We start from the raw sequence: 13,489 nt of genomic DNA, 5'->3' as shown, positions 1-13,489 counted from the left end.
TATATATATATATATTTTAAGATCTGAAACATATCTTCCAGTAAAGTAGTTGGTATTGATCTGAAGACAAAAAAATGGGAATCTAATGTTTCCTTCAGTAGTTTAGTCCTGTGGTTAATAACCCTCACTGTTAGAAAATATGCACTTTACTTCCCATTTTAGTTGGCGTAAGAGAAAGCCTGGGGTCTGGCACAGAGTCAAAAGTTACAATATGTTTTTTTTGTTTTAATTATAAAGAGAGATTAAGTCAGCGTTTATTATCTTAACTAGGGAAAATGCACTGAGATTTATTCTTTCCCCATCATCCTGGGGAATCCATCTGAGAGTCGTCCAGCAGAGGTTTGATGAAGTTGCACTGCACGCTTTTGTGGAAATCAAAATCCACTAAACCACCCAGACCCTGAAGCTCTTATGCAGCAAGCACCCATTTCAGTCTCGTTACCTGACAGCAATCCTAGATCTGCTTGTTCTGGGCACAGTTTAGTTGAGAAAAGAAATTTCTTCTTATCAAGTAAAGATATAGTCCAAGTTAGTGACTAGATAGGAGGAATGCTGGGTCACCAACAGGTAATCTGTTCTGCAAGCAGAGATCCAAGAAATGCCCAGCTCATGCTGGGGCACTCACACTGGTTTCCAGGACATGAAATAGCAAATGATCGAGAGACTTCACTTCCGCACTCTCTTTTCCTCTCACAGTTTCTCCTCTCTCTTTTCTTTCTTAAAGCATATTTTCTTTTCTCTTCTAGCTTAGTCCCTTCATTTTATTTTTCCCAGTCCACCATTCTCTCTTGTTCACCATCTCTGCAACTACAGGCTGTACCTGATGAGCAGGGATAGATTTTCCTGGGACACTACAGTGATTCCTGTCTCCAGCTCTCTGTTCCTTGCTGCAAGCACAGGCCATTCATAAAGCACCAGCTGAACACAGGCATTTTGCAGCCCAATATATTAGAAGAAGCTGGAACCACTCAAAGTTTTCCTATTACATCAGGACATGACTTAATGGATTTTGAGTAATTACTTTCTGAGCACTTGGTTTTTCCCACAGTGGGAGCCAATACAGCAGTTGGGCTTGTGAACCAGCATCCCAAGATAATGCAAAACAGAGTAAGATCTAAATCTAGCCAGATGTTTATAAACCAGTATCATCTGTCTGCAAAACATTAATACAAACAACTGAACTGTATTAACCATTTCCCTCACCGTTATAAACACTTTAAACAGTGAAGGCTCCAGGCCTAGAGCGTGCCGACTACGATTCCAGTCCTCACCCTGCTGGACAGACAGAGCTTCCACCGAGTTATTTACTGACACACCTTCTGCATAGGCTTTTATTGTTCTGTATACAAGAAGTAAGCAGAAGAAGTAAGCACACTGAGCTGAAAGGATATGTGTAATGCACCGCCAGTCCTGTCTATTAATCACAGCACATTGATTCAACGCTAGCTCGGCTGTGCTCCTTCCCAGCTCTGCTCCTCCTCACCTGTACCTCATTCAAACTACAGAACTAAGGGAGCTAATTCTCCTCCTACGCTACACAAAGCCCCTGAAGTTATGGGGCACTGGTACTCGTTATAGACTGTTATGATCAACCCCATCATTTGTACCTTGTACCTACAGGGAGACCGCAGATACAGGGCAGGTAAAGTCCCAGTAAACACCTGTACCTCACTTCTGATTTCTGCTTCAGAGCAACGGCTGCTGAAGGTATTTAAGACAGGGAGGACAGAGCCAACTTCAAGTGTGTGTCCCCTGTACCCTGAACATGGCTGTAGGCTATTAGGAGTTAAATGATTTATTTCCTAAATTTTTGAATTGTGCTAAAATTTCACACTTTCTTACAATGTCTCTGAGGTTTTCATTATCCACTCTTGCATGCTTTTGTTCTCCGATACATATTTCATGCTGATTTTGTACAGGATAATACGTTTGCTGGAGCCGGCCGATATTGTGTCCCCACATGCACCCACTGCTGTGGTCTAGGGGCATTGCACAACCTTCAACTCGTTCCAGTGACAGACACAAATGCAATTTTCCCCATTTTATAGATGCAAAATTGGGCCTGAGGATAACTTGAGGGTTATGCCCCCAGGTTTCACAGAGAGAGCATACCAAGCTGGCAACCCCATCACTCTTATAACCACTGCAAGGTGACAAATAGTACCATGTTCACTGAACTCTGTTTTGTGACCAGTGTGATCAGAGGAAGAAGGCACCCTGCAGAATGTTTCATCTTTCACCACTGAGAACTAAGATGCTGTGATGAAAAGGACAAAACAACCCATCTGACCACTTGCCTCCCCTGCAAAGTCAAGCAGGTCTCAACAAGACCCTCATCTGTGACGTTGTCTTTATTCAACAAGAGTTAGAAGGATCTTTACATCACTGCAGATCTAAATCGTTCCCAGAGTACAAGCATGGTCTTATTATGCTACTCAGTTCAAAGTTGCGGCAAATTTAGAGCAGTGTGTTTGATTGATGCTGTTCCCACAGCTCCTTACCATGAATTTCTTCCTAGAACTTGCAGTACCTTTTTCACATGCTGGTCCAGCATATCCTGGGGAACAGTCACAACGAAAGAAATCCCAACCACCAACACACTTGCCGTGGGCACCACAGGAGGCCACCCCGCCGCTCTGACACATTTCATCCGTACGGGCACAGCCAGGAGCACTGTTCAAGGACTCTGCAGGGTGCTCTAAATCATAGACCTGGAAAAGGACAAAGAGAAGCATCACATCAGGTGTCTACAGTTTACAGCGGTAAACCCAAGGCTGGTCTTAGTAGCCCTACCTTACTGTCCACAATGACATTGCGTATGCAGCCAACAAAGCCCCTGAAGTGCCTTTGTGGATCGCGGTAAGGCAAAGTCTTCTTAACTCCACCCAGCTGCAGGGGCTGATGGCCACTGAAGAGCCTACCCATGCTGAAAGGAAGGGAGGGGAAGAAAGAATTAGTGGCATGCAAAATACAGCAACTTGGCTGATTTTCCCCCCCCTTTTCCCTTAACTCTTGAGTAATTATGTTTCCAGTTCTTGATGTTGTTGGGTTTTGTTGGGGTTTTTTTACCTTTGAGATTCCCCAGTCTCTCCAGAAGCTTCACAGGCAGACAGATCCACTTGGGAGATCTTCTTAATGGCACTGTCATTGTCTCTAACTGAGACATTTACGCAGTGGTCAAGAATCAGCTTCACTTTCTAGAGAAAGGCATTATTTAAAACAATTGCATCCAGAGATGTGCATACATTTTAATTACACGTTTTCTTTCACTTAGCAGAAGGGGGAATAGTAACTAGCAATTACAGTGCAGGAAACTTTATTAAAATAATAAAACACTTCCACATGCTAATCTGGAAGGTTATTGCACGTGACTTATAACTAAGGAGCCACACAAAAGAAAGATCTCTCTCCACTCTACCATGACTATGCTAAGTCACTGACATGGTGGAGGGAAGATGGGATTTTCTTGGAGTTTTTCTGCCAAATCAGAACCCAGAGAGACAATCTAGCAGAGTAGATGGTTTGCCAGGCTTCCCATCCCAGAGCCTGACATGCTCCCCAGCTTGTCTTATGTGGGAGAGGAAGGGGGAGCCTAGCAGATGCCTTCACCAGTGATATATCAGCAAGATGTTTCCCTTACACAAAAGCGTATCTATCTCCTTTGGGCTGCGTGTCTAAAGTTACTTGGAGGGTCGGGGTCTCCCGCTCAGAGAAATTAAGGATATTTCACTCCATCAGTCCAGGAAGCATTTAACCCCGGGATTATCACAGCTCTGTAGTCTAAGCAATAGATAGGATCATTAAACAAAGAAAATAGCAGGGCCAGTTTCGAAATTGGATCAGACTTCTCCAGGCCTTGTTCTGCTTCACTGCTTCAAGACTAAGGGGACGCCTGAGCTGACCAACTTCAATCCCGGCTGTTGCAGAGATGATGAAAGACTGATTGATAAAAGAGCTCTACAGAAGGGAGGAAGGATTTGGAAGGAATAACTAGGTACGTGAATTAGTGCTTCCACAGGATTGTCCACATTTACACTTGCCTTTCCATCATTTATAATTTTAATATTGTGCCAGCGACGATCTGCAACATTAACTTTTCGTGACAGCTGCAGGAAAAGCTCACCAGAGCTGTGGCTCACGGTCAGCGACGGGACGCCACCAGAGAGCTCTGCAAAGGAAAGACTCTTATTGGGTATGCACTAGCCATGTTCCCACTCAAACTCAGCTGAAATGACTGTTGCAGTCAGACTTTAGTCAGAGAAGTTCTTTAGACAGCTTAAAAAAATCCAGCTTCTAACACAGTGACACAGGATACAAACTGGGCATACTAGCAAATTGTTCTGCATTTTCCCTGTTCTCCAAAAGTAACTTTCTGAACTTGTTTTTCCAGAAAACCCTATCAGCTGTAAGTAGAATCTCGCCTTCACACAAATGCAAAGACAAAATAGTCTTTAAGTTGCTAACCTAACGCAATGAAGTCTTCCCGTTCTCCAGGCTGCCCTCGCGCCACTGGTCCGTGGTACAACAGAAGGCCATCGGCGACTTCAGTGATAAACTCTAAGGAGATGCGGCTCTCGAAGCAAGGCTTAAGAGGAGGGAACCAGGCATAACCGTGGCCTCTGAAGCTGTATTTTGTCTGCTGGCAGTCTGGTCCGTGGAAATTTGCAAAACATTTGCATCTATTAAAAAATAAATAAATAAAAGCAAAAATCCACCATCCAAGCAGAAGTCGCAAAGGGCTCTTCCCACAGCAGGACTCTCCACTTTAAACACAGGAGAGTTTAAACACTTTAAACAACTGTGGCCATGTTGCCTAGGCCATAGTGCAGGTTAAGCACCAGTAAAACTCCCGTCATAAAATGTTCCCTATTGACTTGTTTGTACAGTTTAGCTTTAGTTCTAAATGATGTCTATGCAAGAATAATTCTGTGAACAAATGTAGGAGACGTAATATACAAACCACCTGAAAACCTCTAATCTCTTCAGCAAAGAAAAGAAACCCACTTTTCACTAGGCTTAGTTATCAGCTTGTTTAAAGACTTTATAATTTTGACAGGGAAAGCAAAGGAAGGATGTGGGAAGGTAATATTACCCAGATAAAGTGAGAAAAGGGATGACAGTCATAGATCTTGATAACTTCACTCTTACTGCAAGCTACTTACTGCTTTATTTCCTTCACACTATCAAAAATAGATACTTGGGGTTCTTTCCTTAACATTCTGGGCATTCTGTAGAAAAGAGTAATCTCAGCATAACAATAATGAGAACCATAAGGGGGGGAAACTAAAGGAGCAGCACAAATGGGCAGGAGGACAGGGCGGGAGAACAGCTGGGACCCTATTTCTTGGTTTCTACTTCCCATAGATTGCTAATACCCGATGAGAGGAGAGCAACAGGGGTAGGATGCAGAAAAAGATCACTCAAGAAACCCACTGAAAATGGAGCAGAAGAAGCCTCAGAGTTGAGCAAACGATAGATGGCGGAGCCTACCAAGAGTTTCTGGGCAGGAAAATCTCCGTGGTTGATTACATCCAAGCCGCAATGTCAGAAGTGGATCTTTACTATGACCAGGGCTTCTGCAGCTTCATTCTGAGTCCTGCCACCCCTATCAAAGGTTCTTAGAAGATGCTGGCTAGTTGTTTCTGCTTTTCTATGTCGGGATGACCATTTTCAAGCAAACATGCTTAAAGCTTGCCTTCTAGAAGGGGGTCCAGGCTCATTCTGAGCTACTACAGTCCCATAATTTTTTTCACCTTCGTAGTATTTTGTCTATGAGATGTCATTTTTGGAGGAAAAAATGAGACAAGGAATGTGGGGAAGAGGTTATTAAGTGATATAAGTGACATGATTTAAATGTTTAACAACATTAAGGTAGGTTGCAAAAAACAAGGGCAGGATGACATTAAAGAAACTGGTGCAGCCTGCAAACTTCCCAAGGTTTTCCCAGAGGCTATGATGAACCTACATATCTACCTGAAAACAGAGGTTTCGTTGCAAGACAAGTGCATGAAGTGTAACAAAAATCAGATCTGCCACAGCGAGAAGACAGGCAGCGACATCTCCCCAAGCTTCCAGTCCTCCTCCTTACAGACTGAGCTCGAAGTGTTTGGCTTGCACACCAGATAAAGCTTTACCAACCTGTAGCCCAAATCAGTGTCCACACATGTGCCACCATTGAGACATGGGTTTGTCTGGTACGAGGAGCAGGAGAGATGAGGACTCTCCCGAGCTCCACAGCCACACAGGGCATGGCTCAGGACTGTCACAGACACCAGTGAAACGCTTCCAGCTGTGGTTATCGTTGGCACGTGGCTCTCTTCACGCTTGCTCATGCATCCGCTGCTATGAGTGCAGTTTGCAGTCATGCATTCGTCAATGCCAATCTGGGTGATATTTATATCCAAGATGTTTTCCAGCTGTGGAGAACAATTGGTTGCATTCATCTGACTTTTCCGCAGAGAGGAAGCTCACAATGACAGCCGTGAAAAGATTTATTCTCAAAACTGGTTGCTGTGGCACTTCCTTCCAACATCTACCTCACTCTATCCAGCCAAAGGCAGCTCAGCCTGGCATCTGTTAAGGCCAAAGCCTTGGTATAAGTCAATTACAGTGGAAGTAAGCACTTGGAAGACAAAAATATTGTCATACTCATCATAAACTGAGTGGATAAATTTTAGTCTTTGGTGGTTGTGATGGATTATTTACGTAGCATCAGACCCGTAGGTTTAATTTGGACTCCTGTCTTGAAAAACACCAGGAAGGGTGGACAGGCACTGGGCAATGAAGAAATACCTTTTCTGGCAAGAGCTGGTACTGCACCACTGATTCTGAACACACCTCTTACTTCAGCCTCTGCATTCCAACAGACACATTTCTAACAGAGCAAGGCATTTAACTTTGATCAAACCGTTTTTTTTTCCCACGAGGGGCAGGAGCTTTACTAAATTGTCAATGCACATTTCCACCCTGCTTTTGCACTGGAGAGTGGTTATTTTACTGCTTTGCCCTCTTAACTCAGAAAGTTGGAACTTGTGACTGGTTTGTGAGTTTCAGCTATAGGACGCTTCTGTGTAGCGGACTATAAATTGCAACATTAAGACACCATGCAGAAAGGCAACAGCTACACACAGCCTTTATACAGAATTTAACAGTCCTTTCAATAGGAGAAAACATATTTGCTTTCTTAAAAGCTCATTGTGTTCGGGTGACTTAATATGTAGTGACAGGCTGGCTTTTAAAACCTTCGTATTTGAAACTTTTAATATAAGCGCTAAAGGACTGTTTGACTTTACGGATTAAAATGATCCATTTTTCTCACACATTTTTCCCTCAGTCATTCTAAATACGCGCATTCACTAGGCAATGGATATTATCCGAATAGAAGATGCTGTGGTTTCATAAGGATACTTACCCACGCTCTGGAGGCTGCTACGTTGCCATTAAGCTTTTCTGCTTTATAATAGGGTGGACCATAAACTGCAAACCAAACATCAACCCCTTGGGTTTGACTTGCGCTATTTAATACACTGAAAATGTGAACGTTTTCGAGTTGGACCGAGACAATTTCTGAGAGCAGCTTCTTCATCTGGTAGTATTTACTCTGTTTTTCAGGGGACTGGGATATAAAACCCTCTGGAGTGATATCTGTAATAAAAGTTAAAAACCTGACAAACATGTATCTTGCAACTGTTGTAGCAATAAGAAAGGAGCACCACAGAATAATATTAAGGTCGCAGAAGATGCACGCAACTGCAAATTCAGGAGTATTTTCATTTTTAGGCTCTGAAATTTCCCATGCTGGCTTCTGCTCAGGGTTTGTGTTCTCGAGCTTTTTGACTCTTATTCATTTCTTTTTTTCATTCTTTTAAATCAGAAACATGTTTAAGAAGATTTTACTTTTCCACAAAGATTGAAAAAATTTAGGCCATTTCAGGCAGACATTTGTTCAAATAAAGTTTTTTCTGAAATATAAATTGCTGTTTTGTTAAAAAGTTGGTGTAGAAATCTTGCATATTTGTCTTCTGCATCATACAAGCATTCCTTGCTGTCTTTTTTCTCCATAGATGCACCTTCTCATGCAGTGTCAGAGGACCATGCAAAAAAAGCTGCATTTTCAAACCTTTACCTGGAAAACTATTAACTCTCATCTCATGTTTAAGACCATCAGAATTCTAAGTAACACAGCAGTAAGAGGTAGATTTCAGTATTATGATCCTAATGTACTTTATCACGTTGCTTACCTTTTATTCGTATAGAACCAGCATTATGGAGGGCATCATCTTTGATATCCTTCACTACAACCTTTACAGTTGAGACAACATCTGGCCAGACTCCATCAATGACCCTGACTCTTATGTTGTATGTTCCTGGTGGGGTACCTTCTTTAATAGTCAGCAAACCTGAGTTATCATTAAGGATAAAGTACCTGTAATAAGAGTTAAGCCAAGGAACAAGCTATGAGAAGTTCAAAAGCTAAGTAGCAATTATCATCACTGCTGGTTTTTTCTGATCCAGTTTATTTTGGGAAAGCTATGAAAGAAAGCAGATGTGTTCCCTCATGAAGGGACAGGGCAGAACAGAACTTTTCTACATTGTGTTCTGTTGGCTCCTAATGACTCTTCACCAGAGTATCAAGAAGGTTTTTTCCCACTTCTGTGCCATAGGAACTGTGCAGGTAGACTCAGGCTACTATAACCATAACTTTGGAAACAGTGAAAACTCCTAGTTTAGATACATTCATTGAGAGTGACACCTCATCAAAAACCTCTGAGTGGCACATGTACATCTCAAACCCAGCCACAATCCAGACACTTTGGTGCAAACACATCAAATACAAGTAAGGTCTTAAAACTGGTGGTGACATGGAAACACCGACTCTCCAGGAGCATGGAGGAAGGAGGGTGGAAGTTAGTGGGTATTTTTTCTATAGTGGCTCACTGATACTGATTATGGGCATGACTGTGAACAGGAATTTGGAATGGTGTTCTAGCCCATCAGGCAATGGGAAGTGGAGTGGTTTGGCATACAGCATTATTTACTGCGGCCTCACACTCAGAAGGGCTTTTGGAGAGATACACACAAGCATCTAACCAATAAAATGCTTTTGCACACTTGTTTTCAAAAAAAGGCAGTTTAAATACTTTTTATGGTTTTGTGTGTGGGCAAGATTTCCATACATTTCACCCTACTTCCATTTTTCTCTCCAAGTACCTTGATGTTTTTCCTTCAAACTGGTAGATTTTGCGATCCCAGTCATCATCATCAGGGGCACGGACCTGGCCCAGTACAGTTGTGGGGAGGATACCTAAAACATAGCATATAAGTGGCATGGTCAGACCTCTCACACATACAGAAACGGGTTGGCAATTCAAGTATCACTGGTTTAAATCTAAAATCATTACAAAAATAGTTATGATGGTTCCTGAGAGATGTGCACCAGTTTGCAAATACCACATGGTGTCCTGCTTATCAGGTGTTTGCTGTATGGCTACATGGATTTAATTCAACAGGTGGCTGCAATGCAAAGCAGATGAGAAGAAAAAAAAGAGAAGCCACCTCTGAAGAAAGATGTAAAAGATATTCAGAAACAACATCAGAATTACACATTTTCACTATTTTGGCTGCAGTATCCAACCATCTTACAGAATGGTTTAGACAGGGATTGGGGTTTGGCAGGATAAACAACCAAAATGCTGACTGGGATATAAAGGGAAAAAACCAATAGCAATTTGGAGGAAACTACAGCAAGATAGAGAGGATGTCCAAAATACAGTAACCAGGCTTATTTTGAGTAGATGATGAGACTTCGGGGTGAGATGGAAAGCAGCATGTATTCTGCTGGCTTTGCATCCTCTCAGCAAAGCTCACAAATTAGGGGTGGGGGGTTTCATTTCACAAAAGCTATTTCTGAAGTAAAGATCCACAGGTATCTGAATTCATATATCTACTGAGTAAAGAATCAAGGCTACACAAAGAAGAGGAAAAAAATGTGGGACTTCACCTTGTGAAAGGGAACAGCACAAACCCTGACAACTGAGGGACTGTGTGCAAAAAGGAAAGAAAATTGTACCTCTCCTTTACCTGGCAACATTCACTGGATATTTTGCAGGAGACAGTGTACAGGATGCCCTGGTGTTTGACTCCTACATTATATGAATGTAACATACAACATGACAGTAGCCTTCTGATTCTGTCTCTCCTTAATAGTTTAAGTAACCAAAGATGTGAAGACTTGCATAGTCCCTCCCAGAAATTAACAGTACAGTGAGTTTAACCTTTAAAGAGGCAACTAAAAGGGAATTCAGGCTTAATGAAAAGATCTGGTACTTAGGCTACAAGCAGAATTTCTCAGCACAGCACCCAGACTTGGTTTCAACTTTACGATAAGCTGAACTTGATACCGAGCACACAACAGGCAGAACATTTCAGTACACATAAATGGTCAACAGCATCTACACAGAAGTAATTTCTAGTGTGCCCACAACAGGCAATCTATTTAATGTGCTATCAAACCATAGGATACACAGCAAAGTAGAAGAGGAAGGAATGACTTGAGCCTACATGGATGCAAACATCCCAAAATCTTTTTACCTGTGTGATTTATTTTGCTGTGGGCCCTATTATGCGGGGACCCCAGATCACAAGAGAGCTGCTGGCTAACTGCCAAAGCAAGAATGGAAAGGTGGCTTCTCTGGCACCGCCTGCAGCCAACATTCACAGAAAATTCCTCCATAACAGCATTCATCAGCTGAAGGCTTATATGAATGCCTCAGGCAGTTTACACAGGAGTTCAGCTTAAGAGTATTCACTAAAACGGAATTCAGTCTGGAGGAGGAAAAAGGTTTAAGGAGGAGGAAGAAGGTTCTCAGCATTCAGACTCATCACTTCTCAGCAACATTATGAGTTTTGCTAATTTTTTTTCCCTTGAAATGTTAAGGCTGCTGGAAAACTGCACCTGAAAAGAAGAGACCATTACTCAAGTTTGATAGAAACATGCATAGAATAGCAGGCAGCTATGCTCTTCCTTCAAGGCCGGCTCAGTTTCTTCCACAAACCAAGTGGCTCGGAGTCCTGTTTCTCACACACCTACTGCTCTCTGGTGGGGCTTAAGCAAACTTCAGCAGCACCTCTACTAAGATCTTAGCTTATGTGGAACAGGACAGAGTCCTCCGGTGAATCTCACAGCTGCTCCTTTGACCTTACTGTCACACTTGGAAGCAAGCATCAGGGAGTGATTTACCATCATAGCTATAAATGAGACATTCCATGTAGCCAGCAGAATGTGGGTGGTCATTCTGGTCCCCGATATTCACTGTCAGCGTGTTGGTGGAGCTCATTGGCGGGATCCCGCTGTCTGTGATCAGGATGGGCAGGTAGAAAACCTTGTGCACTTCCCTGTCAAAGGTACGGAGTGCGGTGAGCAAGGCACTTCCATTGTGGAGGTCCTGCAAGTTGAAGTTAGTCAGACTATCGAAATCACCAAGAAGGTGAAAGGAGAAAGGTGCTCCGTTAGCAGTAGTGTCTCGGTCCTTAGCATACAGCAACGTAGAGGTCTCGTTCATTTGGACGACCTGGGGAGAAGCTGTGTTTTCCCAGACCACTGGGTTATAATGAGCCTCAAACTCTGGCCCGTTGTCATTTATGTCCTGCAGAGTCACTAAAACAGTGGCACTGCCAGTCAGAGGGGGCTGCCCCATATCAGTGGCAATGACAATGAGCTGGTACTGTGTCACTGTCTCATGATCCAGCAGTCCTGCAACCATCACCCACCCATCACTAGCCACAGAGAACTGGCCACCTGGGTCAGACTTGTTTAGCAGGTGGAAAGAAAACCTTCCGTTCAGGCCAGAATCCAAGTCAACAGCAGAAACCTGAACAATTTTGGTGCCAGCTGGAGCATCTTCCCCCAGTGCAGCCACTTCATAGAACTGGGGGTAGAAGACAGGAGCATGGTCATTGGAGTCCTCCACATAGATCACGCAGTGAGCGATGCTGAAGAAATCCATGTCCTCTGCTTTCACAGTCAAATTGAACACCCTCTCATGAGGCTTCTCAAAGTCAATTCGTTTCCGTAGCCGAATAAACCCACAGTTGTTGACTTCATCTGTCTCTATGGAGAACTTGCGGTCATTGTCCCCATCAAGGATGCTGAATGTCACCATGGCATTTTCTCCCTCATCTCTGTCCACAGCAGACACCACTGCCACCTCAGTGTTAATACTTGCATTCTCAGAGACAAATGCCGTGTACAGCCTTTGCAGGAAGACTGGAGCATGATCGTTTACATCAGTCACCAAAATAGTGGCGGTGCCTGTCCCAGTGAGCCCTCCTCCATCTCTGGCCTCAACCACTACTAGGTACTTGTCTTCCTTCTCCCGATCCAGGGACCCGAGCACCGTATAGATGGTGCCGCTGACTGTGTCAATTGAGAACAAGTTCAGATTAATTTCATTTTGGACGTTCTGAATGATGCTGTATGTTAGCACGGCATTCATACCAGCCTTTGGGTCATCGAGGTCCACTGCTGTCATTTCCATGACAGGAGTGTCTGCTGGAGAATCCTCAGGGACATGACCCATGAAACAGCCCTCCAACACACAGAGGAAAAGGGGTGCGTTGTCGTTCACATCCCCCACTTCTATGATCACATCTGCAAAGCCAGTCAGTCCTTCTCCGCTCTCATCTGTTGCAAGAACAAGAAAGCGCCACGTTGATCGCTTCTCACGGTCTAACCTTTTATTTGCACTGATCTCGCCTGTGTTCTCATTGATGCTGAATTCACTACTGGCCCCCTGTCCATACAGGGAATAGTTAATGGCATTTTGATCAGCTGCTCGGTCAGGGTCTGTTGCAGAAACCTGGAACAAGCCAGAGCAGGTAGGTGTTTATGTGAAAGAAAGGGGAAATCACTGTTCTTTTATTGATGGCGGTTGGTATGGTGCAGACTAAACAAATATCACGCACTTTAACAGCAAATGTCTATTGGTTTGAGTCATTCAGGTCAAGTACTCTTTCAATAAACAACATGCACAGCCTAGAGAAACAAAAAGATCACACTTAGACAGACTAATATATTCTACTTCCCAGTATATTTTGGGAAGAGGAAATAACTGCAGGAAGAATCATGTGGAAGTAATAACAGATCTGCTGAGCAAATGTTTCTTGTGAAACTCTTTGGAGCTGGAATACGAAGGCAAACAGGGGCTGCTTCCCTCCAAGTGAACAGAAGGCTGCAAAGATAGGGTGGCCATACATCCAAGCTGATTATCAACACAGGCCAGAGAGAACGCCCAGCTCCTGATATGCATCCAGGGATTGTTTGGGAGACTGCTAGTTGGGCCAGCTGAGCAGTCCTCGTGCCAGGGACTGCTCTAACAACAAAACAATGAACATGATCAAGTTCCAGAGTCAAAGAACAACCCCTGGTAATGTTTATTTGGTAGTATAAGTGTAGCCAAAGAGTCTGTGATTTAAATGCATGGTACATGTG

General features: G+C 43.4%; 1 protein-coding gene across 1 annotated transcript in view; it reads right to left on the bottom strand.

Annotated features, from left to right (window-relative positions):
• Window positions 1-13,489, bottom strand: part of LOC104125813 (neural-cadherin) — a 40,443-nt gene that overhangs the window by 5,430 nt on the left and 21,524 nt on the right. Inside the window, exons 17-26 of the mRNA XM_035893883.1 lie at window positions 11,240-12,857; window positions 9,211-9,304; window positions 8,241-8,425; window positions 7,412-7,644; window positions 6,139-6,416; window positions 4,465-4,679; window positions 4,041-4,168; window positions 3,070-3,197; window positions 2,794-2,926; window positions 2,531-2,711 (exon numbers count right to left, since the gene is read on the bottom strand). Of these exons, the coding sequence (XP_035749776.1) occupies window positions 2,531-2,711; window positions 2,794-2,926; window positions 3,070-3,197; window positions 4,041-4,168; window positions 4,465-4,679; window positions 6,139-6,416; window positions 7,412-7,644; window positions 8,241-8,425; window positions 9,211-9,304; window positions 11,240-12,857 (3,193 nt within the window). The remainder of the gene's footprint in view (window positions 1-2,530; window positions 2,712-2,793; window positions 2,927-3,069; window positions 3,198-4,040; window positions 4,169-4,464; window positions 4,680-6,138; window positions 6,417-7,411; window positions 7,645-8,240; window positions 8,426-9,210; window positions 9,305-11,239; window positions 12,858-13,489) is intronic.

Source organism: Egretta garzetta, unplaced genomic scaffold (assembly GCF_000687185.1).
Source record: "Egretta garzetta isolate BGI_Z169 unplaced genomic scaffold, ASM68718v1 scaffold154, whole genome shotgun sequence".
Classification (NCBI taxonomy): domain Eukaryota; kingdom Metazoa; phylum Chordata; class Aves; order Pelecaniformes; family Ardeidae; genus Egretta; species Egretta garzetta.
Note: the sequence above shows the minus strand (reverse complement) of the source record. Positions and strands in the feature narration are given on the sequence as shown.